Raw genomic sequence first — 27,553 nt, forward strand, 5'->3', positions numbered from 1 at the left:
AGCCGGTAAGGAAAACACTAGTGACGTCCTGACCACAACATTAACCGGAATGCTAAGGCAAAAGCTTCCCCAGCCTTGTTTAGCTTCCAGCCTTCGCCCCGCCCATTTGTGCGCACGCAGTCGACGACCCAGACCATTGGTTTAGGTTGCAAACTCGGCTCAGCGCGGTGATTGGTCGATTGCAAATCCCGAACGTTGTGACTGGTTCGCAGAAACGTCTCTGTGCGCGCGCGGGAACGACTGCGAGCCGGTACGTCTATGGTCGGAATGGCGCTGAAGGATCTAGGAAGAGACCTGCAGCCTTGGTGTCCGCTGGATCTCAGCCTTGGTGAGGAAACGCAGCTGCGAGTTCTGGGTTCGGGGCTTGGGGTGCTTTGCTCCGCCTAAGGTATCTAAGCCTGCGGCCCGGTGCGGTTAGGGGTGGGGGAAGGGGGAGCCCTGGTTTCTGCAGTGGCCCTGAGCCCCAGGATTGTGACAGTCCCACCCGGGTGGTGGCCAGCCAGAGGTACGGTGGGATCTGAGTCCAGACGAGTAATTGGTAAAAACAGAGCTAAACTGTTCTAGCATGCAAGAAGCTGAAGGATTGCCATGAGATCAAGACCATCCTGGGCTACACAAATGAGTTCAAGCCAGTATGGGAGTGTCTCTAATAACAACAACGACAACCTAAAAATCTTAATAGTTGGCTCTTCTATGCTAGTGCACCTGTTTTCACCCTTGTTCTGCCAAGCCTTCCTGGACTTACTAAGTCTATTCCTGTCCCCAGGTAGTTTTAAACAATCTCTCTGTTAAGATTGATTTTTTTTTTATTAAAATTTGTGATCATAAAGTCAACTAGATGGTTCTCTTAAAGACTTCATTAGATGTCCAAATGGAATTGAGATTCCCAAAGCCAGCTAGTTGCACCAGTTAAATCACGAACTTGGGAGTTTTCCCTTGGAAGCCCACTGCTCCCTCTTGTCCCTACATCCAGGCTCCAGGCCCAAGTCGTCATAGTCAATGAAGGCAATTACAGGATAACCCCTGACTGCTTTCTCATGCGATCACTGTCTCCTATACGGCCTGCATTGCCTCTTTTAAAGGTACAGGTTTGCATGTGTCAGCTCTTTGGGCTTTTCCCACTTGTTTTCTAAATAGATGACCAGATCATTGGCCTACCATATAAGAGGAGATGTGGGAGTCCTTTCTCCAAGCATGACATGACCTCTGCCATCTTGACATCAGAACAGTTGTGATTGTCCTCAGGAGACTGCTATAGAGGTAGACCCTAGAAGATGTTCCAGATACTCCCCTTTGTCCTTCCCAGCTTATTATAACCCTGACCCAGCTGCCTGTGGTCCAGGGGAAGGGGGTGTGCCAGGGTATGCAAGAGGTGAGGTAGTAGTGTGGTGTTATAGCATTCGCTTGTGCGGCTGTAGGGCTTTTAAGTAATGCAGCTGCCTGACCGTCATCTGTGCTTTTGTAGGTAGATCCAGTGAACAGACTCATTAGCTGTTTGCTCATGGTAATGCTGGGCTTAGAGGGACTCTTTCCTGTGCCTGTTAGTGCTCTTTCAGTCTGGTGATATGTGCTTAAGGCCAAGCTGAAAGTGAGGCATACTTGGAAGAATCCTAGAGTGGCTGTCTTCCTGTCAGTCCTTCCTTGTTGTGGGTTGTCCTGATGTTGCATGAATTCTACAGCTAATTCTGCTTCCTCAAGAGGGGTTGTCCCCAACAAGCAGTCAATACTCAGGTGATCTCGTGTGAACCTCCTCTCCATTTTAACTGGTCAATAAAGGCTAGAGCCTGTGTTTGGGCAGTGGAGGGAAAAGGTGGGATGGGAAGTCAGAGAGTGGGAATAGGTGGAGAGAAGAGACCATGAGGGAAGGAGAGAGAACAGAAGAGGAGGAAGAAGAGGAAAGCTAAGGTGGAGCAGAACCATGTGGCTAAGAGAAACCACAAGTAACAAGGGTCTCATCGCTGGGGAATAAGTTAGTATAGTGCTAGTTCTGCCCAATCTAGGTTTATCGCTTATAAATATAGTAACTGGATTATGTGGGTTTTTTTAATTGGGCTTATTGGGGTTGGAAATTACTGCAACGGTTCCCCATGTTGTGGCAACCCCAGACCATAAAATTATTTTGTTGCTACTTCATAACTGAAATTTTTCTCCTCTTGTGAATCAGGGTGTACATATCTGGCATACGGGATATTTCTATTTGGGCAACCCCTGGAAAGGGGTCATTTAGCCCCCACAAGGGTCGTGACCCACAAGTTGAAAGTCCCTGCTCTGTGCTATATGCAATGCCTTTTTGATGGAGTTCACCATGCAGACAGATCATAGAAATGGGGACCCTCTGAGGATGGATCGTGAACTAGAGAATATATCACAGTCTTACAAAACAGCACACAGCAGACCGATAAGATGGCTAGGGCAGCAGCTTTGTGGTCCTTGCAATTGAGCTATCCAGAAAGAACTGCATACAAGAGGGACTTCAGTGGGAAAAGGCCCTGTGCTACTGCCTGCACGTTAGCTTATCTGTCAGGAAATCTGAGGAAAGGGTGATGGAATGGAGACGCTGGCTTGCTGCTTCAAATGACAGTGGAGCATAAGGGAAAGAGTAGAAATAAAATCTGCGTTAGAGAGCCCTTCCTGGGATCAGAACCGCAGAACCTGAGAGAAGGATCACAGAGGAGGGAGGGAGACAGGATAAAAGACATTCCTCTGGTTTACTTTTTAGTACAGAAGGGGGGATGTGTGACCCATAATTCAGCATGAAAATAGGAGCCTTCATAATGGCCTAGCAAAAGAAACAGATAATTAAATTCTAAACTGCTGCAGTTGGGAAAGACTTAAGGATAAGAAATTAAAGAGCCTCTCGTGGCCTGGCCTGCGAGGCTCTGGACATGGAGTGGATGGGATCGGCCTAAGTACCCTGAAGCATAGAAACGTAAGTGAAACTGCTCCTCCCTGCTCCAGACAGGGATTTTTTTCAGACACAGAAGAGACTGTGATCTTAATTTAATGACTTAGCCTAGCATGTACACTGCATACCAGATATGAGAGATGCTGGAACTCCCAGGAGTTCCAAACTCCAGGATGAAATGGGGATGGGGATTGGCAGATGATCTCAGTACAGGTAATTGTGCCTCCTTGAGCATACACTATGTAAATCTTCCCCTTGCAGTAACTATGCAGGAAGAGAGGAGTTTGCCCAACTTGGGGCCCTGTCAGTAGCCATGTGTGACAGATGGAGGGATGCTACCCTTGAGGCTGTCAGGCCGGGAAGCAATTGAGAGTAGGGTTGTACTCTCCCTGGGCCCAGGACTGGCCTTCATGCAACAGAACTTTCTCTGTTCTCTTCTGTCTGCTTTTCTACATGTGTTACCTTTGGCATTAGAGATGCTTCAGTTAGGTGGTGATGGTCGTGGCGTTTGAGCTACCATTGAACACGTTGTTTAATCTGGATAGGCCTTGGTTTCCTCCTCTGTCAACTGTTTATAATATCTAACAGGATTTTTGTACAGTTGAACTGCATGCCTGGTCTATAGTAATTGATGAACAGACCCTAACACTGACTCTGACTCTCTCAGCCCAGACTCTATGTTGTGACTGTTCTGTTTCCAAACCCCTTTGCCCTTGTGCTCTGGTACCCCATGCACTCCTGTGGTCCGTCCAGTTGAGAGGTCATCCTCCCTCACTGCCAGTTATATTCCCTATTTACTCTTCAGCGTTGTGCACACATATCTACTACTGTGTTGACTTCGTATTATTAAAAAAAGAATATATATATATATTTGTTTATTCAATGAGGATTTTATAGCTAGAAGAGTTTTTATACACGTTACCTTTCACAAAAAATTATATAATAAATAGATTAGCTATGTGTTAGTGGTCAAGTTAGCAATATCAATGTGCTTTATGGTGCAAACTCAGTAGGCTTTCTTGTGTTAGAGAGTCTTTACAGTGTTATGGGATGTTGTTCATTGTGTGGTTCATCTTACAATCCAGGGCTTAAAGGAGCTTCGTCAACTATTTCCTTAAAATGTTTATTGAAGGGTAATCAGCAGGTGTTATTACATCTTAGAGATGAGGTACTAAAGGCTCAGGAACAGTAGAGGCGACATGACTTAACTCGTAGTGATAATCTTACGAAGATTCTGAAATCAGGGCCAAAGACCGCCTTCCAAATCTCACCTGACGGGTTGAGCTCAGAGCTGGGAAGCCGGGTGAAGAGTGCTGCTGAAAGGCTGTGCCGCTGTCTCTTCAAGTCACATTCTCTTATTAGTGCTGTGCGCTTGGAAGACGCCTAGCATTTCTGTGTGAGCCTGCCTTGTCTCTTTCGGTGTAAACGTTCTGGGGAAGTGAAATATCTATTTTGACATGAGATTATCGTCTAAGGGCCCAGTGAAATGCCGTATGTTTTGTTTGGGTTTGTTATCTTGTTTATGAGGTTTTCACACAGAAGTGGCCAAAGCTCTCAGTGATGCAGGTATCTTTTCTGAGTGGGACTTAACAAGAAAACTTGATCCCTACATCTGTTCAAGAGCTATTCCACCTAATAGCTAATGGGTTTTATTTGTTTGTTTGTTTGTTTGTTTGTTTGTTTGTTTTGATGTTTTTTTATTTATTTTCATTTTACCTGAATGAATGTTTTGTATGCCTATGCATGCCTAGTGGTTTCAGAGGCCAGAAGCGGGTGTCGGAGCCCTTGAAACTAGAGTTACAGATGGTTGTGGGTGCTAGGACTAGACCTAGGTCCTCTGCAAGAGCAGCCAGTACTCTTAACCACCGAGCCATCTCTCCAGCCCTCTCCCTTACATTTTTAGATGATCAACCTAATGGATGCGCTGTCTATTATGGTTTTACAAAGAGATTGTCTTCATATTTTTCTTTTCAACATTTGAGACGGGCTTGCCGAGCAGCTCTGTTTGGTCTAGAATTCACTGTTTAGCTCTCGGTAAGCTTTAAATTTGTGGTAATCCCCCTGCATCAGACTTCCAAGTGCTGAGATTACTCCCGACCACCATGCTTGCATGAAGAAAGGTTTCCTTAATCTTTATGGCTTCCTTTTTATTACATGACACCTATATGACTCTAGTTAAATGTGAAGTGTTAGGGTTTAAATCTCAGCTCATGCCTGGACAGAACACACCAAGCCAGCATGGTGGAGAGGTTTAATGAGAGAAGGAGAGGAGAGGAAAGGCTGGCCATCAGCACGTGGAGAAAAGGGGAGTGAGGTGGGGAGAGAAGGGACAGGGACAAAGGGGGCACCAGAAGAGGAAGAGCAAGAGAGAGGAGTAAGAGAGAGAGGAGCAGGGCAAGCAGCCCCTTACATAGTCAGGCACAGCTGGCTGTTGCTAGGCAACTGTGGGGCGGAGCTTAGACAGAATACCAACATGAACGGTGACTGACATCTGAAGGCGATTGGTGTGTTTACTTTTAGGAGAGTATTTATTAATTTTGCTTCATTTTCTCTTAAGAATGGGTGAACACAGTGTGGGACCTGGACTTCACGGAGACCGAACCTTTGGATCCCAGCGTGGTAGCAGAGATCCTAGAGACTGGAAGAGATGCGTTCACAAAGCTCTATGGGAGCCTCTTCCCCTTTGCAACCGACGAAAGTGGCTCTTTAGAGGTAAAAAGACAAATTATTGCATGTTACAGAGGATGAGAGTCATTGTGATATAACTTAAAAAGAGTTTTCTCAGGTAAGAGTAATGAGAAAACTCGCTTCGATCATTGGACAGTCCTAGTAGCTTTGCCTTTTGTTTTCAGGTTGTGACCACTTTTTACAATAGCAGTTTAAAGAGAAGCAAAAGAGAGGAGAGCCAGACAAACCAAGGGAAACGGCTCTGGAAAGTGAAATAACAGTTCAGGCATGCCTTAGCTTTAAGAAAGCTTGTATTAGACTGAAAAACAGTTAGGCGCTTTACACGGGGCTTAAAACTGTGTTCTACCTGGCATGCTACGGGTATTAGAGATGCCGGAGGACGACTTAGTCTTGGTTCCCAAATGCCTTCCATCTTTTCCTTTGAGTACTAACCACGAGGTCCCAGGATAGCTTGGAATTCCTTCAGAGACCTTGCTTGTCTTTGTTATTTCACATGGATTCTGAGACCCCCAAACGAAGCATGAGATCGGCACGGTCTGTGAGCCATGTCCTATGCCCACTGAGGCATCTCCCTGGCTCATATGAGCTTATTAACATTGAGATCATGAGCTTCTTTTTAGAAAGAAGCAAGTCAGCTAGACATGCTGATGCCTGCCGTTAGTCCCAGCGCTCAGGAGGCAGAGGCAGGCAAATCTCTGTGACTTCGAGGTTAGCCTGGTCTAACAGAGTGAGTTCCAGGACATCCAGAGCAACATAATGAGACCCTGTCTCAAACAAAACAAGGCAAACAAAAACCCAGATAGATAGGAAGCAATCACAGTAGCACACACCTATAGTCCCAGTACTTGGAGGATGAGACGGGATTGTTGCTACAAATTTATGGCCACCCTGGACTATAAAGAAGATCCTCTATAAATTAAAAAAAAAAAAAAGAATCAAAGGGGCCAGCAAGAGGGCCAAGGTGCTTGCTATCGTGCCTAACAAACTGAGTTTGATTCTCAGGACCCACGTGATAGAGAACCAACTCCTGCTGTTGTCCTTTGACCTCCACAAATATGCTGTGATAAGTTCATAAGTGTTGAGAGACACATAACACAGACACACACAATAAACAAATAATTATTTGACAAAGTTTTTTTTTTTTTATTTATTTATTTATGTGTATGAGTACACTGTCGATGTCTCAGACACCCCAGAAGAGGGCATCAGATCCCATTACAGATGGTTGTGAGCCACCATGTGGTTGCTGGGAATTGAACTCAGGACCTGTGGAAGAGCAGTCGGTGCTCTTAACTGCTGAGCCATCTCTCCAGCCCTTGACAAAGTTTTAAAAGGGAGACGAAGCAAAACCCAAAAGGGTAAGAAACAGAACAAGAAAGTCTTAATTCAGGCTAGATGTGACAGTACACACCTCTAGTCTCAGTGCTTGGGAGGCAGAGGCAGGGGGATCACTGAGGTGCAGTTCCAGGCAGGCCAAACAGGACTACTCAAGAATAAGTCATCGAATTAAACATTCTTTTAGAGTAATACTGTCGAAGCTGGGGGTAAGGTTGAGACACAGTGGGAATATGCAAGGAATGTTGAAAATTATGACTGTGTTATGATTGGCATTCAGAGTTTTTAAACCATGGGAGACATAGGGCAGTAAGTTAGAGTGAAAACAGACTCCAGGTGATGTTAAATGTTGTCCTCGTTAGGCCTCTATTGCTGGGGTAGAGCATGACCAAAAGCAATTTGTAGGGGAAGGGTTCATGTCATCTCACCTTTGGAGATAACAGTCTGTCACTGAGGAAGGGCAGGGCAGGAACTTGGAGCAGAAGCCACGGAGGAGTGCCGCTTTCTGACTTGCTCTGTGGGTTGGGAATCCTGTCCTCTAGCACTGGGACTAGCACCCTAGGAGTGACACAACCCACAGAGAGCTGGGCCCACCAGCATCTATCATCAACCAAGAAAAAGCCCCAGAGGCTTGCCTACAGGCCAGTCTGGAGGGGACTTTTTCTCAGTCAAGGTTCCCTTAAGCAACTCTAGCTTGTGTCAAAGTAACATAACACTGGTTAGCATAAGTGGGCTTTGCTTGTAGAGTTTGGTACGTTTACGAAGACATGGTTCTGTATGCCATTCTGTTTTAAGTAGCGTGCATACATTAACTCACAGTGTGAATAGACCCGGTTTAGAAGAAATGTTCTTCCCCATAGGCAGACTACAGTGGGACAACTGCACCAGGAGATCCCTTGGGAGGCTGCTGGTATAGCATGCAATGAGTGCTAGTGGTACAGTCTGCAGTTTTAGTTGTGGAAACTGGAGAGGAAGGCCAAAACCAAGAAATTTTAGATTGAATTAATAGAGTTTTTAAGAACTAAGATGTTTTGGCCACGTAGCTCAGACATGGCATAAATTGCCACATTAGGTATAAGTAGAGAAAGATAAAGACTAGGATCTTAGCTCGGGGGCACAGTACTTGCCCAGCAAGCCTGAGGCCTTAGGTTCAGTCCCCAGTACTGCCAGCAGAACCTTAGAATAACAACAAAACTAGGGGGGTTGGGGATTTAGCTCAGTGGTAGAGCGTTTGCCTAGCAAGCGCAAGGCCCTGGGTTCGGTCCCCAGCTCCAAAAAAAAAAAAAAAAAACTAGGAGGAAGATATTAACACGGTGAGATTATATCTGAAGATCCCTGAAGGGTATGATTGAAGTTAGAAATGCAGGTCAGAAGGGTAAGAGCGAAATGTTGTGGATCAAGGCGTGAGTAGGCACTGAGACAAGAGTGTTACTAGCTAGGGCTAGAAGAGGGTCCAGTAAGAATGGAGGGAGTACCTGCCCTGCAGACTGGGCAGCAGCCATGGGATCGCATCTGCTGAGGTGACAAGCAGGGGAGTTTCGGTAAGTAGGTAGTACAGTTAGAGGAGGGGCCCGCTGCATTCGGAGTGAGTATGGCCATCAAGGAAAGGAGAATATAAAAAATTCTCCGGCAGGGTCCTGCTGTACATCCCAGGCTAACCTCAAACTCTTGTTCTTTTTGCTTCAGCCTCCCAATGACTAAGACTGTAGTCATGTGTCATAACACCCTGTTTTGTCAGGACTGTCACCAGTCTGTAGTGTGTGCTGTGCAGTGTGGCTACTAAGCAGCCTTGCCCATCCTTAATCCTGCCTTTTTCACTGTCTAGTTCTGGCTGTCCTAGAACTCACTGTGTAGGCCAGGCTGGCTTCCAGCCACCTGCCTCTGCCTCCCCAGTGCTGGAATTAAAGACGTCTACCACATGCCCTTCTTTTGCCCTCATCCTAATTTATTTTTTAAAGGAAGGAGGAAACATCACTCCATCTGATTTCCTGAATTTTGTTAACCTTTGTTACTTCTAAAGATACTCAAGGCCTATTGTGGTGGTGGTGCCTGTTGTACACTTGGGAAACCAAGGCTTGTCTGTGGGGTATTTTCACAGTTGCTAATTTATGTAGGTAGTATGGGTGGTACTGTCATTGGGTAGGGTAGCCCCTATGATATATAAGAAAGCTAGCTGAGCAGAGGGCAGAGAGCTAGCCAGTAAACAGCATTCCTTCAAGATTCCTACTTCAGTTTCTACTCATATCCCAGCCCTGATTTCCCTCAGTGACCCAGAAGTATAATCCAAATAAACTCATCCTCCCCAAGGTTGATTTCGGTCATGATGTTTATACAGCAGCAGACAGCAAACTAGAGTACTTCTCTCATCTTTTTGGGCTAAATAGCAGGGATGGCTACGAACCATGGCTGGTCCACTAGTGATGTCCTTCTGGCAGGCAACCCTACCTCCTAAAGCTTCCACAACTTCGTAGCACTAGCAGCTGTGGAAGAAATGCTCAACACACAAACCTGTGGCGGCAGCTCAGATTCGGGCAGGAACAACTTAGCTTTCTGATTCTGTCTCCTTGGAGATGGCAGACATTTATAATTAGGCGCTAAACTGTGTGTTATGTGTTTGCATGTGCACATGGATGTGTGTGTGAGGATCTAGCACAAGGCTTGTGCCTGCTAAGCAGGTACTGGGCTGTATTTACACTCTTATATTACTCTTTTGTGATGCCAAATCGTCGTAGACATCAGCATGCTTTCTTTTCCGGTTTATCTGATCACTGGCCCTTGTGATTTGCACTCTCCCCCAGAGCGTCTGGTCCTTCTTCACTGAGAACAGCATTTCCAGCAACACTCTGGTGGCGTTGTTCTGTCACTTTGTCCAGGAAGCCCATAAAAAAAGTGCCAGTGTGCAATATCGAGAATATGGCCTTCGTGCTGCGGGGCTCTATTTCCTGCTGCTAGAAATACCAGGTACGTATACATTTGGCCCTCTGTTGTTGGGTTCCTCATCCGTATGCAACCAACTGAATGGAAAGAATACTTGGAAACGTTCCATTGTTGCTAATGTGTATGCTCCTAAGCCTGTGCCACTGGATGTATACTGAACGTGTACAGACTTTTCTCTCAGTCCCTAAGCCATACAGCAGAGAGATTATTACGTAGCCTTTACATTGTATTGGATGTCCAGCGGGATTTGAAGTACACAAGAAGATGTATAGTTTGTATGCAAATAGCCATCTTCAAAGAGAAACAAAAGTCAGTAATTATCCAAAGTTTCATTTGAGGGACTTGACTTTGAGGTAGCCTCAGATTTGGGGGTGTGATTCCTGTTTCAGATGTCCTTATTGCTATTTTACCCTCCGTCTTAGGCTCCCCTGTAACAGCCTCCTCCTCTATCCCACTTCCCCCATCAGATCACTTGTGTCCTGCAGTTTCCCTTTCAGCAGCTTTCCCACTCTCCTACCCTGACAACGGTCTTTTTATTTTCTGGTTTCCACAGGTACTCAGGCTCTGTACTCACATCTGAGAGAACCTGCCACATTTGTTTTAGGAGCTTCAGGTTACCTCGTTCATTGTGATCTTCTCTAGTTTACCTGCAAATTTCATGTTTCTTATTGTTCTTTACAGCTGAGTAGGCGTCCTCAGTGGAGCTGTATCGAGTTTTCATTATCCATCAGCTGAAGGACGTTTGGGTTGCTTCCATTCCCTCGTGACTGACTAGAGCGGCCGTGAGCACGGCTGAGCAGATAACTGGGATAGGAGTCCTCTGGGCATGTGCAGGGAGTGAGTGGAATAGCTAGCTAGGGCATACGATAAACATGCTTCTCACCGACTCCAGGGTGGCTCTGCCAGTTTGCAGTTCCACGGAAAGTGAATGAGGATTCCCGTTTGCCTGCATACCCTCTAGCATTGTTGTTTTGTTTTTGTTTCTTTGTTTCTGTCTGCAGCCCTGGCGACTGACTCCACCACCCGGCTTTGTTTTTGTTTTCCGTTATTGGTTATCTTTCCAACTAGGGTAAGATAAGATCTCAGAGTTGTTTTTGCTGTACATATCTCACATTGCTAGGGACCATGAACATTTTTCTAAAATATTTCTTAGCTGTTTTTTTTTTTTTGGGGGGGGGGTGTCTCTTTTTAGGTCCCTGGCCCATCTTTGAGTTGTTTGTTTGCTTTTGATTCTTTGTGCTTTGAAGTCTTTTATAATAGATATTCATCCTCTGCCACATATATAGCTGGCAGAGATCCCCCCATTCTTTGTACTTTCCTTTTACCACGTTGATTGCTTCTTCAGCTGCACAGACATTTTTTAGATTTTTGAAGTCCTACTTTCAGTCATTGACCTTATTTCTTGGGCAAATGGAGTTCTGTTTAAAGTCCCTTCCTACATCTGTAGCATGCGGGCATTGCCCAGTGTCTTGGGGTTAGGTCTTTGACCCATTTGGAGTTAGTTTTTGTGCAGGGTGATAAATATGTGTCAAAGTTCATCCTTCTACATGTGAATATACAATATTCCCAGCAGACTTTGTTGAAAATGCATTCTTTCTTCCAGCTTACGTTTTTGGCATCTTTTTCAAATATTAAATGGCTGAAGCTATGTGTGCCCATGTTCGGGTCCTCAGTTCTGTTCTCTTGATTACATGTCTGATTTTGTGCCAATACTATATTCTTTTTATTACTGTGATTCTTGCTTTTAGGGTATGTTTCCCCTGTACTCAGTGCCTTGACTGTTTCAAAGATCCCTGTCCTCTGCAGAGCTCAAATGTGTCCATTCTGTGTGAAATTATTTTCCTTCTAATGTTCTAGAGAGAGTTGTTCCTGCACCGTGAGGGACTTACAGTGACAGTCTGCCTGCACAGAATCCTGTCGCTTTTGCCTTACAAGGCTGTCTCTTCAGAAATCCACTCATAGCTCCCAGCTGACCTGCCTTTCTGACTAGATCCTCTGCTTTGCACAGCTATCATCTACCTGCCTTTACCATTTCTCTCTGACATCCAGAAATTACCTACAGGCACAAAATTAGGGCAGTTTCAAGTTTCATCTGTATTCCGGTCCCACCCCCCTTTTTTCTTTGTGTTTTATATTGGTTGTATTAGTCATCTTTGTCAGATTTTACAGTTGTGTTCAGTGGGAGACAAGGGTAAACCGAGTTTATCTGCCAGGACCAGGTCTCAGAATGGTGTTATTTATTCCTGCTCCATTGGCAGCGTCACTCTGTTCCAGGGCTGAGGTTGGAAATGGTGCATCTTTACTGAAGCCCTTTACTACTGCTTTACTGCTCCCTTGCAGTCAGGTGGAGAGGCCATCTCTTCTTAAACTTTCCGTCTGTTCTTAATGCCTGTTTTTGGTATGTGTGTAGTCAGTGTGCATGTGTGTTTGTGATGAATGTGTGCACATGGGTAGAAAGCCTGAGGTTAACCTCAGATAGATTCTGATCTCTCCCCACTCTTGAGGCAGGTTGTCTCTGACCCCCGAGCTCACAGTCGTTCATTAATTTGAGTCAGTTCACCTAGCAGCTTGTCCGTGTCTGCCTGAGTACTGGAAATACAGGCAGGCTACTATGCCTGCCCAACTTTCCTGTAGGGTCTGGGGATCTGAACTCTGGTCCTCACACTTGCACAGTAAAGATTTTACACACCAAGCCATCTCCCTAGACTAATACACATATTTAAGAGAATTAAACCTGACCTGCTTAAGCTGATGGAGGTGTGTGCCATAATCCCAGCGCTCCAAAGAATAAGAGAGGAAGTTTATGAGCTCAAGTTAGGAAGACCCTGCCTTAACAAAACAGCAGACTAACCGGCATACTGTCTGTTCCTTGTGGCTAGGCAGCGTAGTCAATCAAGTATTCCACCCAGTGATGTTCGACAAGTGTATTCAGATCCTGAAGAAGAGCTGGCCTCAAGAATCCAACTTGACTCAGAAGAGAAAAAAGGAACACTCCAAGAGTTCTAAGGCTAATTACAGGAGGAGCAGAAAAAGAGGAAAACCACCTAGGAAAGAGGATTATCAGGTAAGAAGTGGGTAGGATAAGGAGACATTTCCAAACTGGGCCTGGAGGTGCGTACCCTTCCCTAATCCCAGCACTCGGGAGGCAGGCAGGAAGGTGTCTGAATTTCATCAGCTTGGTTTTAAGACAGCCAAGGCTACAAAGTGTCAAAAAAAGAAAAGAAAAAGCCACAAATACAGACGTAAACAGGACTGTAGTAGCCAAGCAGACGAGACCACTCTGGCCTTCGAGACCTAGAACAACATAGGGACCTGGGCAGAGTCCGATCCTCTGAGGAGCAAAGCTGGACTAGCATTTACTCCATGTGGGCAAGTGGAAACCATGAGACAGCATCACAGTCACTGGCGCATTTTCCATGATTCAGGTGGATGAACTTTCAAGAGAGGAAGAGGAGGAGGAGGAAGAGGAGATTTATTTTTCTGTCCGGGACCTTTCTCAAATACGAGATGCCATATTTAATCTTCTAAAGAATTTTTTAAGGCTTCTGCCCAAGTTTTCTCTTAAAGAAAAGCCGCAGTCTATTCAAACATGTATAGAGGTAAGTGAAAATTGCCAAGACTGGGGGGTAACTACAGAGGACAAAGGTCTAGATCAGTGGTTCTCAACCTGTGGATCATGACGCCTTCGGCAAAACTTTATCTCCAAAAATATTTTCATCATAATGTATAGCAGTAGCAAGCTTATAGTTATGAAGTAGCAGTGAAGATAATTTTATGGTTGGGGTTTACAACGAGAAGAGCTCATTAACGGGTCATAGCAGGGAGGTGGAGAACTGCTGTAATTGCTAGTATTTACTCAGTGGACAAAACTCTGACGACTTTCTTGGTATTTATCTTCCAGGTGTTTGTTGCATTAACTAGTTTTGAACCAATTCCTCATAAATTTCTTATTTCACAAGCCAGGTGAGCCCTTCATCTTACAACATGGTGATCTAATGATGCTTTTCAGAACCGAAATGCTATTTTATTCTGATTAGTACGAAAGCAGGATTTATTCATTTAAATTTGGCTTATAGAAAATGCTGGCATGACGCCCATGTACTCTAGCTGCTTCAAAAGTTGAGTAAGTAGTTTAAGGTCAGCACACAGGGATGCTGTATCTAAGAAAGAAGTGGGGTGTGGAGTGGAGACAGAGAGAGAGGCGCTTACAGGCTGTGCAATATTCTTAGTAAAATCAAATCCATTAACCAGGGTTTTTTTCCCTTTTCTTTAGGAACCTCAGTGAAGTAAAACACATTTCAGAGCTGGCCTACTATGGATTGTACTTGCTGTGCTCCCCAGTTCATGGAGAAGGAAATAAGGTAGGGGAGATGCATATTCTAATACCCTAATTAAATTGAAAGTGGACAGAGTAAATAATGCAAAGATATTTGATATCATTTGTCTTTGGTTAGCCGACGTCACGTGTGGTGAGAGAAGTGAGCACCTGTACTACTTTCGGAGAGAAAGCACATCCACATTATCTTTTATTCCAGGGGATTATTATAATTGTTCCGTTTTCTAACTCTTGTTCACTTCATTCTTGGGAATCTGCATTGTGGCTAGTTGAGCTAGTAACTTGTCCTTTAGGATTACAGGCAGGCTGCATACCTGCCCGGCTCATATGTAGGTTTACAAATTAAGTTGTACTATAGTTATGTCTGTATAGGAAGGCTGATAGAGGACTGTATTGGCCACATCTTTAGACACCCACTTGGGGAGTTGTGTTGGCACGTCACTCTGTGCTAAGGGGCAGCTGGCCGTGATAGCATTTTGACTTCTATGTCATTTCAGAACTTAGTGCTCTTCCTATAATAAAATGTCACTATTTTTGCTTGCTATCTAGTCTTCATGACCCAGTACTTACCCAATATATTTGGCGGCTCCAACAAATTATTTCTAAGTTTCTGAGAGGAAACAAATAATTGGTATTACTCCCCTGAGAGAAACAGACTAAACACTTTTTATGTAGAAACTGACCAATTGTTCTAAACAGAGCAGTCAGGACTGGTGTGCTAGTACATGACTTTAGACCCAGCACTCATTAAACAAAGGCCGGGTTTGAGGCCAGCCTAGCCTGCTCTACATAGCAGATTCCAAGCCAGCAGGAACTGCACAGTGGGTCCCTGTCTCAGAGTAACACAAACAAAAAGAAATGAACAGTCAGAATTTTTAAGTTTCTTTGGTAATTTCTATGTCCTTGAGAATATGTTAGTATCTGTATTACTCCTGTTGATAAGTCTACAGAATTTCTTAGGCTGCCATTCGTGGTTAGTGTTGATAGCCTGGATCTTGCCTTCTGAGTTACCTTAGGTTACTGTCTCAGTAAACATTATAGTTGGAGTAAGGGAACCTCACTAAACTTTAATATCATAAAAGCAGGATATTCCAGGGAAACCATGGTCAATCAAGTTCCTATGGCTGCTGGTGAGTGTGACATAGTTACTATGCCACAGCACTGTGTAGTTAAAAGCATGTTGGGGCACTGCACATCTGTTCTTAAATTACCATTGCGCTTCCTACTAGCACTGTGTCCTGTCATAAGTTACTTGATCTTGGAAACATTACCCGTCTAGACAAGGAGAACAGAAAGTTTCATCCTATAATTGCCACCAAATTAAACCAAATGCTAAATGCAGTTCCCCTTGTTTTAATGAATAAACAAACAAACAAACAGGATCTTGTTATATCATCATGTCTGGCCTGGGATTCTCTACATAGACCAGGCTGGCCTTGAACTCACAGAGGTCCACCTACCTCTGCTTCTCAAGTGCTGGGATTAAAAGCCTGTACCACCAGGCTCAGCAGCATGCAATAGTTTATAATTTATTATATCTGTCATTCCTGTGTCTTAGATGTGAATATGATGGAGTTCACAGGTGTGTTTCCATGTCCTTCTAAGCATTTTAAAAGGTACAGTCAATGGGAAAGATCACCCTTGCAGGTATACTGTGTCTAAGGACTCTTACTTGTGAGGATATTTTGCTTCATGTTAGACAGCCTTGGGTTTAAGAGAACCTTAATTATGGGACTTTGGATAACTTACCTTTGACATTTATTTGGTTGCCTGCACTATGGAAATTATGTTTCTTTTCTCACTTGCCTCAAAGAATTGTTCAGATTCTTCAGCCTAGTTACACATATGGAAGTGTTTAATGCCTACCACATAGTTTGCAGTATTTACCGGAATCTTTATTTGTCAGAGAAATACATTATGTGGGATAATATATTGGATGTTTCATAAAATGCAACTGTATTCCTTTTAAAATATGGTAATATTAGTATTTACTATTAGTGAATTGTAGTTTGCCACATACCCTATATTCTGTGTGATGATAGGAAGACATTAGGGAGACAAGATAGTAAGTATCCTTGAAGTTACCTGTTGTAACATACCAGTGTAAATAACCCACTGCGTAAGGAATAGCATGTACTTACTGAGTACCTGGTCACTGTCTCTTCTAGGTTATCGGTTCTATTTTTCATCAAATGCTCAATGTGATACTGATGTTAGAGGTAGGAGAAGGGTCCCGCTGTGCTCCTCTTGCCATAACCTCACACGTCATCAATTGTAGAAACCAAGCAGTCCAGTTTGTCAGGTAAGGTACATACATCTTGAATTTTTCTTGTTGATCATTCTCCCTTGAAAGTGTGGGCCCTGCGCTAACCAGAGCCTGACTCTCCTGGCGTTGGAATGTCAGACCCAGTGGTGGTTTTGCGGGTCAAACTTAAGTTCTTTGTCACCTATCTGTTTCCTCTGCCTGAGTCACATTTGACGTTTTCCATGCTGGGGCATTGTTAAGGACACAGTGAATCTGTAGCTCTTGAACCAGTCAGGGTCCTGCCTGATTCCTTCAGTTGTGTAGTCAGCCGAGAGGACAGCTGCCCACTTCCTGTCAGTGTCCACTCAGGCGTCCCTTCTCCAGATCAGGAGGCCTACCGCCTCCTCGACTTTTCTCTCCACTCAGGTTCCTGCACAGTCTTTGTTCTCACTTTTCTCTTCCATCCTCTACAAGAAGAAGGACTTGAAGGGTAAAAAGAAGGAAGTGGCTTATTTCTTATAATGACTGATAGACTTTGGGTCACGATGCTTAGCTCCACCTGAAAGTCCCGTTAGCTTTACTGGGACATTAGCTGTGTACATTAGCTGGTACATTAGCTGTGTCTTCTATTTCCATTGTTCCGCCACTGATGACTTGGCATTCAGTGTAAAGCGAATGTGTGAGTGTTAGTGCCTGCAGGCTTCTTTCCTGGGTGTAGATGGAGATGCTGGAGATGCTGGCACTGACTGACAATATCTTTTCAGAGCAAGTGTCTCTCAGTAGGGTTGCTTTGGTTTAAGACAGTCTCTCACTGTTACCAAGGTTGGACTAGAACTCACTATGTAGACCATGCTGGCCTGGACCTTCTGAGAATCCTCTGGCCTGAGGGCTAGGTTTGCAGGTGTGAGTCACCAGTGCCTGGCTAGGGTTCTGCCTTCCTCCTCCCCCTCCTCTTCCTCATCCCCATCCTCCTCCTCATCATCCTCATCCTTTTTCTCCTCATCCTCCTCTTCCTCTTACTCCTCTTCTTCTTGAGTGTGCGTGTATGCTTAGCAAACATAAGAAGGGCAAAGTATAGTTTGGGGAAATCAATTCTCCCTTTCCCCAACATGGGTCCTAACGATTGAGTTCAGGTCACCAAGCTTAATTGGCAGGTGGCTTTACCCACTGAGCCATCCCACTGACTAGCTTCATAGATAAAAACTTTTAAAACATTAAATATCTAGGAATATAGATATTTAGTGTTAAGTAGAAATTTTTTTTTTCCATACAACTTCATGGCACATGCCTTTAATCTCAGTACTAGGGAGGCAGAGGCAGAGGCAGAGGCAGGCTGATCTCTATGAGTTCAAGGCCAGCCTGGTCTATACTGTGAGTTCCTGGACAGCCTGGGCTACATAGCCCTTGTTTTAGATAAAAAAAAAATAATAATAATAATTAGAGTTTGTTGTATTGCCAATTGAATGCTTATATAATGGTACAAATCAAATAGTAAATTTTTCTAATAGGAAAATGCATCAATCTAGTAGCACCATTGAACTGACACAAGGTGGCACTATGTCCTACTGATGTATTTATCCTAAAGTGATACATTTTTCATCTTACTATGAAATTTATTGTAGTTAAAAGATTGAATTTTTGTCCTTCCCTAATGACTGAGCTTCTCAGTGATTATTCTGGAACTGCATAGGATGCATGTTCTTCTAACCTGTTGCCGTGTATCTTTAATTCTTTATTTTACTGAAACAACTCAAAAGAGGCAGTTTGTTTTTACAATATTTGGTTATTATTATTGCTTGTGCCTGTATGGATACGTGCGTGTGTGCGTGCGTGCATGTGTGTTGGCATATGCTCACGCCTGCACCACAAGCACAGATGGAGGTCAGAAAACAATTTTGTGGAGTCAGTTCTATCTTAAAACTTTTTATGTGTTTAAATGGGTTCTGGGAATCAAACCGTTTGCAAGACTTGCGAGCCAAATGCCTTGACTTGCTGAGCCACCATGTTGACACCAATGAGTAGGTTGTTTTGAATGTTTGAGATTTCTAAAATATACAAGTATTGTGTTTTAGGAAGTTCCTGCTGAGTAGTCCTCACAGATACATTGTAACTGGATTTGTGTTTCTCTTTGAAATAGCTCACTTGTGGATGAACTACAAGAAAGTGTGTTCCCCATCCTTGGTACTTTACTGCAGCACATCTGTGCCAAGGTACTGTGTGCTTAATGTGTTTGTTCTTCAGAACCAGTTTGTATCATCGTGAAAGGTAGCTTTAAAAATAGACGCTCTCTTAAATCAGGAATGGTGTTGGTTGTTGGTTGGTTGGTTGGTTGGTTGGTTATTGGTTGGTTGGTTGGTTGTTGGTTGGTTGGTTGTTGGTTGGTTATTGGTTGGTTGGTTATTGGTTGGTTGGTTGTTGGTTGGTTATTGGTTGGTTGGTTGGTTATTGGTTGGTTGGTTGGTGGTTGGTTGGTTGGTTGGTGGTTGGTTGGTTAGTGGTTGGTGGTTGGTTGGTTGGTGGTTGGTTGGTTGGTTGTTGGTTGGTTGGTTAGTTGGTTGTTGGTTGGTTGGATGTTGGTTGGTTGGTTGTTGGTTGGTTGGTTGTTGGTTGGTTATTGGTTGGTTGTTGGTTGGTTATTGGTTGGTTGGTGGTTGGTTGGTTGGTTGGTGGTTGGTTGGTTAGTGGTTGGTGGTTGGTTGGTTAGTGGTTGGTTGGTTGGTTGTTGGTTGGTTGGTTGGTTAGTTGGTTGTTGGTTGGTTGGTTGTTGGTTGTTGGTTGGTTGGTTGGTTGGTTGGTTAGTTGGTTGGTTGGATGTTGGTGATTGGTTGGTTGTTGGTTGGTTGGATGTTGGTTGGTTGGTTATTGGTTGGTTGGTTGGATGTTGGTTGGTTGGTTAGTTGGTTGGTTGTTGGTTGGTTGGTTGGTTAGTTGGTTGGTTGGATGTTGGTGATTGGTTGGTTGTTGGTTGGTTGGTTGGTTTGGTGGGTGTTTTCAGGCAGGGTCTTGCAGTATAACTGAAGGTAGGCTTGAGTCCTGATTTGCTTGCTCTTGGCCTTCTGAGTGCAGAGATGAAAGGCAGGCACCACCATACCCAACTTATAACAAAGTGTTCTTTCAAAATATAAGCTGTTGGTTTTGAAAAGTGGTAGACAACATGCACAGGAGCATGGAGAAGAGTGGTGAGTGAATGAGCACCTTCCCATCATTCATCAGTTTTGTTTACTTCCTGTATCCTGAATGCACATGCGCACATGCAGAAGCAAATTCCATCATATTCTTTCCTTCATAGTACTTCACTATGTTTCTGTATAAAGAATAAGAACTTTAAAAAGAATATACTGTATTTACCACCTAAAAGACAGAGAACTATCAATTATCTAATTGTGTTCTTAAAGGTTTTCTGTGTGTGAGTTTTGCTGATATGTATACATGTGCACATGTGTGTATCTGGTACCCATGGAGACCAGAAGAGGCTACTGGATCTCCTGAACCTGGGGTTACAGACAGTTATGAGTTAAAATATAGTTGCTGAGGTCCTTTGCAAGGTCAGTAAACACTCTTAAATGCTGAGCTCTCAGTAGCTTCCTCTGTCAAGTCTTTATTGATAATTCATACAGCTGTGGGCCTGTTTAAGCACATGACTCTTACTTTGAGCCCTGTCTGCTGTAGAGGTGTGTAGTCTGCACTTGTATGTTTTTCTGCAGAAAGGCTTATAGTTTAGGTTTTAGTGGGATAAGAAACATGAAGTTGGTCATTTATCCAGTGTTTAAAGCTAATCACACCTGCTAACTTTCGGCTACATCATCAGCTTCAGTCATTCTGCAAGCAGATGGCCAGCTTCTTTTGTTTGTTCCAGGTGGTGGATAAAGCAGAATATCGGACCTACGCAGCACAGTCCCTGGTCCAGCTGCTTAGCAAACTTCCCTCCAAGGAATATGCTACATTCATTGCCTGGCTTTACAAATATTCACGAAGTTCCAAGGTAGGAGACATGTCCGAATAAAAGCTTGGGTCCTGGCTTTGAACGTCTGATGACAGCCAGGTCTGAATGCGGAAGAGATTGGTGCTTTGATTCTTACTCCTAGTGATGGATCCCTCTGATTCTGCCTTACCAGATCCCACACCGGGTCTTCACTCTTGATGTTGCTTTAGCTCTGTTAGAGCTGCCCGAAAGACTGCTGGATGACACTGTGCTACTGGAGCATCAGAAGTTTCTAAAGCATAAATTCTTTGTGCAAGAAATTATATTTGATCGTTGCTTAGATAAGGCACCTACTGTCCGCAGCAAGGCGCTGTCCAGCTTTGCACAGTGTTTGGAGTTGTCTACTAGCAACACATCTGAGAACACACTGGAAATCTTCATTAACAGTGAGTGCAAGAGGCTAGAGACATAACTCCCTGTTTGCTCGCCTAGTATGTATGAGGCTGTGGGTCACTACCCACTAGGAGTGGCCAGTGGAAAAAAAAAAGAGAAACTGCAAATGGATTGTGTGTGTGTGTGTGTGTGTGTGTGTGTGTGTGTGTGTGTGTGTGTGCGCGCGCGCGCGCGTGCGTGCACGCTGTGCACATGCTAGTTGATTTTAACCCTCACGCAGCTACGCATGTATTCTACAACTTGAATATGTTCACTTCAAATCCCTCTCTAACGTGGGGAAACCTGATCCATTGGAAACTCCGTTTCTGAAAGAAAAGAAAGTTGTCAGCAGTTTGGAATGTGTCTGCTTTGACTGGCTCCTGTGTATGGGATTTATGGTACATCTCTCTCTTATATGTCTGCTTGCTTTCAGGTACTGTGACAGGAATACACAGTCACTTTGGCACCTCACTGAGACCCTCGACAGGTAATCATCAGTATTTTTCAAAGACCGAATTGGCTCTGGGAAAAAAAAAAAACCGTGCTGATGTTAGAACGACTCCACCTCCCCTGCACACCTGTCCTGATGTTGCTCTTTTCTTCCTTGGAGAAGCTAGGCCTTGTTTTGTCCGCTTGATCACCTGAGTAATATGCAGTGCTCGTGCCATTGAATGTATAATGGACTTTGACCTTCGTCTTTTTTTTTTTTAATAGTGTTAACCAGCCAAAGTTGCCGCTCAGTACAAAGCAGCACCCATGACAGTGATGAACAGACTCCGCCTGGAGGTACCCACTCTTGTCTTTCCCTCTCCCTCGTGCTGCCTCTTCCCAAATATGGCCTGTCCCACTTTCATAGCATAGCTATTTTATGTTCATATAAATTTCTTATAGTTTAGATTTCCCATGTGTGGGAACACTTATGATAGTGATTACCAAGTCTGGGGGATTGTGCCTGACATGATCTCTCGCAGGCGGCATCATTTTGTTCTGTGTGGTTGACTCGGACTCTGCCTGTGTGTGTGCACCACAGTCTCTCTATCCATCGTAGATGCTGAGGTCTGTGTGTGACGCTGGTGTTGCGAACGATGCTACAGTAGGTGTGTGGGTACAGGTCTGCTGTGTACTGAGCTGGATCTCCTTCAGTCAAAACTCACCTTCCTGTGACGCAGCTGAGTCATATGACAATCCCGGTTTTATTTTATTAAGAACTGCTTGTTGTTATGTATATATTTAAAACAGAGTCTTACTGTGTATTCTTGGCTGGTCTCAAACATTCGCCTGTCTTTGTCTCCTGGTGCTACCGTGCCCAGCCAGAAAAGTCATTTCTGTTGGCAGTATACCAGCATTGCGTTTCCCACTGTGTCCCTGCGAGCACTGGCTGTTTCGTTTATATTTTTGAGACAGAGTCTCTCATGGCCAGGGATGCCATCATACTCCTGAATCCTCCATGTCCTGAGTGCTGGGAGTCACGGGTACACCACCATACCCAGCTTATGTGAAGTTGTGGGATGTTGACGTCACTTCTATTTACTGTCAGGGCCTTTCGGTCCTTTATGTCAGAAGTGATTGTTTTTATGAAATTGAATACAATGGTATGTCTTTGCTCATAATTGCATCTTTTTGATATGTTCTTTTTTTTATCAGTGTGTTCATCTCTTCTGACTAGTTATGACCTGAAGTCTGTTCTGTCTGATAACAGAATTGGTACTTCTGCTGGCTTCCAGGTTCTGTTTGCTTGGATTGTCACTTTCCACCCTTGGCTTTAGTCTTTCTATGTGTTTGCCGGACAGGACAGCTTCTTGCAGACATCAAACCCTTGTTGGTTTTAAATCAGCCAGCCTATGGGGTTTTTGGGTTGGTTTTGGTTTTGGTTTTTGAAGACAGGGTTTCTCTCTGTAGCTCTGGTTGTCTGGAACATGCTCTGTGGACCAGGCTTTCAGAGCTCAGAGATCAGCCTGCCTCTGCCAGCCAAGTGCTAGAATTAAAGGGATGTGCCGCGCTGCCCTGCTCTGCCCTGCTCTGCCCTGCTCCGCCCTGCGCTGCCTGTGTGTTCTAATTAAAGAATTAAGACCATCTCCATTCAAGGTTACTATTGGAAGCAGATTAGTAGTTCTTATCTTTTGTTAGTCTCATAATGCTTCTTTCCTAATCTTGTTTGCTTAGTCCTCGTCTCTACCGTGTTTGACCCCATGCTCTCGAAGCTGTTTTTCTTCTGTGGTTTGCCAGGGTTTTGTCTGGTTTTGTTCTTTCTTTGGTGGGTTTACCTTCATAAGAGTTGATGCTTCTCGTGGATCTCATATTCTCTCTTTGTTCTGTACTCTTCAGTTTTTACCTAGTCTTCTTGGCTTGGGTGCAAATGCTTTCTTTTTCATATCTGTGTCCTGTTCTTCCCAAGATTAGGGAAAGTTCTTATTAAATTCAGCAGGGTTTGGGGGGTTTTTGTTGCTGTTGTTTGGTTTTTTTGTTTTGTTTTGTTTTTTGCCTTTAAACCATCTCTCCATGCTACCTTCTATATTAATGTTATTTTGTCGTTTTAATTCTGCCTTATACTTTATTCATGCTCTGCTCATATTTGTTTTCCCTGTATTGCTGTTGGGATGATTTGATTCATCCACCTTGGCTTCGATCCTTGCAATACTTTTGCTTAGGTGGTAAGGAGTTCTACTACCTTTCCCTTTCACTTACTGAATTTTTTTATTGCCAAGAATCGGGTTGTTGTTTTTGTTGTTGTTGTTGTTGTTGTTGTTGTTTAACTTATTTATAAACTGCATTTTTAATCTGTCCAGTTATTTTTTTATTTTTTCTGAATTTCTTTTTAAAAATCATTCTTTGGAATTCTTTATCTGACCTCTCACCTACCTCGTTATCTTGGAGTCAGTTTCTACAGAACTGTGAACTTTTGGAGCTGTCGTGCTGCTTTGGCTTTTGGTTGGTTTCTTGGTTTACTTTTTTGAGATAGGGTTTCTTCGTGTGTCTCTGACTGTCCTAGACCTCATTCTGTTGACCAGGCTGGCCTTGAACTCATAGAGATCAGCCTGCCTCTGCCTCCTGGGCTCTGGGATTAAAGGTGTGCGCCACCACGGCTTTTGTTTTTCATATCACCTGTACTTCTCTGTTGAGATTTATGCATCTGGAGGATGGACATGCCTTCCACTTTTGTTGAGAGCCTCTTTAGAGAGCACCCTAGTGCTGGCTAGTTTTATGACAACCTGACCCAAGACAGTGCTGTTTAGGAAAGGGGATCCTCAAGTGAGAAGTGCACCCACCAGATTGGCCTTTGGGTAAGGTCATGGGACACTTTGTTGATTGATTTTTGGAGTGGGAGAGCCCTACTCACTGTGGTCTCTGCCACTCCTGATCTGATGGTCCTGGGCAAGCCATGAGAAGCAAGCTAGTCAGCAGCATTCCTCTGTGGCCTCAGCTTCAATTCCTGCCTTCAGGTTCCTTCCTTGAGTTTCTGCTCTGACTTCTCCCAGGGAGGAAGTGTGACCTGAGACTTATAAACTGAAGCAAAGCCTCTTAGCCCCAAGTTGCTTGTCAAGGTGTTCTCTCACAACAATAGAGGCTATAACCAGTACAACCCTTCTCATTATTTTGACCCCAGGATATCATATTTTGGTGAAGTGGCAAATGTATTTCCAGTTGGGATCAGTAGGATAGTCTGCTACTTCTTTCTCTGCTGGGCATTGGTATTCCGATAGAGCCTGGTCAGTTATGCCACAGCTTGAGGACTCTGCTTTCTTAGGAATGGAGTCTCGCAGATGAGGCAGATGTGCCAACTCCACTGGGCACTTCCTCTCTAACTACTCTTAGTCTTGTCAGTAGTGTATGGGCATGAGAGCATGCTATGCGGCATCCCCTTATGAGTGTGATGGATAGTACTCTTGTTTCCCTCTGCTGTTGCTGTAGGGGCAGACCAATGTCAGTCCTTCCCTCCCTCCACCCATGTCCACTTGTATCCTAAGCTCGAGCTTTTCTCTCCCATCTCCTTCAGGTTATCACTGATGTCCAAACACGGGCCACTTGGGTATGGAGCTAGGTGTTTTCTTGCTCCGGCTGGGAAAGGAGCTCAGTAACAGGAAATTTTATGCAATGTAGTCAAAGTGTTTAGCCAGACGATAGTAACAGCAATAGGTACTAGTGAATTAATTCACAAATAAAGTAGAAACCAAATACTACCTTCCATGCCCATGATGCTAACAACAGGCATGGTAGAATAGGAGTATTCTGAAACAAAGGGTTTGGTTTTGGTTTTTTATATTGGTTGGTGGGTGGGTGGGTGTGTGTGTGTGTGTGTGTGTGTGTGTGTGTGTGTGTGTGTAGTATCTGACTGAACGCCATGAATGAGAGACCATGCTTCAACTAAGCAGAAGACTTCAGAAAACGTGATCCTGGAAAGCTGCTAACCCCAGCTAACACCAACTCATCTGTAACAGTTTATTGCCCACCTCACATGTGGACTTTAAATGGGGCACACAAGCCCGGCGGAGCTCAGTTCCAGCCTGTCCCTCGGATGAATTAAGCAAATCTTTCCAGAATAATCTTTTTCCCCCCTCAACCTTCCTGAGTTGTTAATTGGCTCAAACTCTTACAAACAAGCAACAGTTTGATAAGAAAATCAGGTTTACTGGCTTGTGTGGTGCAGATCAAGGGAGAGACACCTCAATGTAGCCCACAAAGGGGCTTAGACTTTCATGGTGTCTTCAACAGAAAACTGTAAATATGTTGAAAAATGATGGTATGGACAAGCAGCTTTAGGCTTCCAAAAATTAGAAGGTAATGTGTAGGTGTCTAATAGACTGAGATTTTGTTCAGAGACCCGACCCCTTCATTGTTCTTCATTTGGCTAGTAAGGACTTTTCTTTTGGGCAGAGAATTTGTTTCAGGCCTTTGGGAAGAAAGTGGAGATACAAAGCTTTTCCCTGTCTGCACTGTTTAATTGTTTTCCATTCAAAAATAATTTTTTGTCAGAGAACAATATTTTAAGAGTGACATATTCTGGATTTCATCAGTAGGCTTTAGACATCAGGAAGTAGGAATTTTCTGTATTTGCTACTTTTTCAAAACTTTTTGGCCTGCTGGAATCCTTTGTGTTACATAGGAATTTTGGAGCCACCTTTTCAAACTTATGCCCCCCCCCCCAAAAAAAAGACTGTGATGTTCTGTATGTGGTCTCTCTTAGATTCAAATGCATAGGTTTGAATGAGTAATCAATCACCAGTGAGTGACACTATTTGAGAAGGACTAGAAGGTGTGTCCTTGTTGGAAGAAGTGTGTCACTGGGGCTGGGGCTCTGGGGTTTCAGAAGCACATGCCAGGCTTACTCTCTCTGGCTAAGCGTCAGGATGAGCAGCTCTCAGCTGCCGCTCTCATGCCTGCCTGAAGGTCCTTGTGCTTCCTGCCAGGATGATAATAAGCTACACCCACGCAATCCCCAGTCGTCTCCACACTGTAGCAGAGCGACTAAGACATTGACGAAACTCACAGCTTTTGTTTTTGTTTGTTTTGTGGAATTCTTGGGATTTTCTGTAGAGGTTAAGTCTCCCACAAATAGAGACTATTCATTTATTTTTCTTACCTAGTAGTTGCTACAGCCAGACCCTCTAGTACAGTGTTGACTAGATGGAGTCTTGAGTTGTACATTTGTTTTTAAATAGGTAGGGTTTTTAGTATATGTATTAGGTAAGGTTCTTTGGAGTCACAGAATTTATGGAATATAGTCTCTCAATCTCTCTCTAAGATTGAGATGTACATACATACACAAACATACACATATACATACAAACAAACACACATATGTAAAACCGAATTCATCGGAGTGACTTCTAGGCTGCAGCCCATCTAACCTAACAATGGAAAGTCCAAGAAGCTAGTAGTTGCTCAGTCCCACTGTGTCTCTGCTGGTCCTCTATATGCTGGAATCCTGAACAACTAGGCTGCAATGCCAGTGAAGGAGTAGATGTGCTAGCAAGGAAAGAGCAAACAGGCAAAGAACAGAAGCTTCCTTCTTCCATTGTCCTTATATAGGCTTCTAGCAGAAGGTGTGCCTCCATTTCTGGGTTGTAGTTCATCCCACATGTAGTCAGGTTGACAACCAGCAATAGTCATCACAGTATTCTTCACCAAGCAGAATCTCAGCTGTTAGCGTCTCAGGACAGCCTTTATCATTGGGAGGAAGTTGCCTTCTGGTCCAGATTTGCTGAATGTTTTTTCCCCCCTGAATGTTTTACTTCTCAACATTGCAAACCGTTTTCTTCATTTAAAAGGATGACTGTGTGGTTTTCCTTTCTTCTGATGCTGTGGTATTTCATTCATTGGTTTTTCACATTAGAATCAACCTTTAATTCCTGAGATAAGTAGCAGACATGGTATAATCTTTTTTAATCTTGCTGAGTTCAACTTACTGGTGTTTTGCTGAGATCGTTGCTGTTTGTACTTCTAAGGGTTCATTTTGTTGAGGTGTCTGGTTTTGCTGTCATGGTGATATTAGCCCAATATTATTAGGAAAGTATATTCTTCTTTTCTACCTTTTGTTTGAGGTGACAAAGGATTGTCACTTGTGTGTCATCGTTTGGTAGAATTCCTAGTAAACCCTATAGTCTTTGGCTTTTGTACATATGGTGTAAAGTTCTTTTACAACCATTGAGTTTCTTTATATTTATAGGCATCTTGGTCGCCATTTTCTTCCTTTTGTTAAATCACCTTTGATTACCAGTCTTCTGAGCACTTGCTCATTTCACTAAAAATTCATTG

General features: G+C 43.8%; 1 protein-coding gene across 1 annotated transcript in view; it reads left to right on the top strand.

The window, feature by feature from the left end:
- The window catches only part of Ncapd3 (non-SMC condensin II complex, subunit D3), a 69,251-nt gene that overhangs the window by 290 nt on the left and 41,408 nt on the right, over positions 1-27,553 (top strand). The window contains exons 2-14 of the mRNA NM_001034000.1: positions 146-328; positions 5,463-5,617; positions 9,727-9,889; positions 12,745-12,929; positions 13,291-13,464; positions 13,767-13,828; positions 14,139-14,226; positions 16,370-16,503; positions 18,584-18,656; positions 20,303-20,428; positions 20,562-20,814; positions 21,234-21,287; positions 21,515-21,586. Of these exons, the coding sequence (NP_001029172.1) occupies positions 268-328; positions 5,463-5,617; positions 9,727-9,889; positions 12,745-12,929; positions 13,291-13,464; positions 13,767-13,828; positions 14,139-14,226; positions 16,370-16,503; positions 18,584-18,656; positions 20,303-20,428; positions 20,562-20,814; positions 21,234-21,287; positions 21,515-21,586 (1,600 nt within the window). The 5' untranslated portion in view covers positions 146-267. The remainder of the gene's footprint in view (positions 1-145; positions 329-5,462; positions 5,618-9,726; positions 9,890-12,744; positions 12,930-13,290; positions 13,465-13,766; positions 13,829-14,138; positions 14,227-16,369; positions 16,504-18,583; positions 18,657-20,302; positions 20,429-20,561; positions 20,815-21,233; positions 21,288-21,514; positions 21,587-27,553) is intronic.

The sequence above is a fragment of the Rattus norvegicus genome, chromosome 8 (assembly GCF_021556685.1).
Source record: "Rattus norvegicus strain SHRSP/BbbUtx chromosome 8, alternate assembly SHRSP_T2T, whole genome shotgun sequence".
NCBI lineage: Eukaryota > Metazoa > Chordata > Mammalia > Rodentia > Muridae > Rattus > Rattus norvegicus.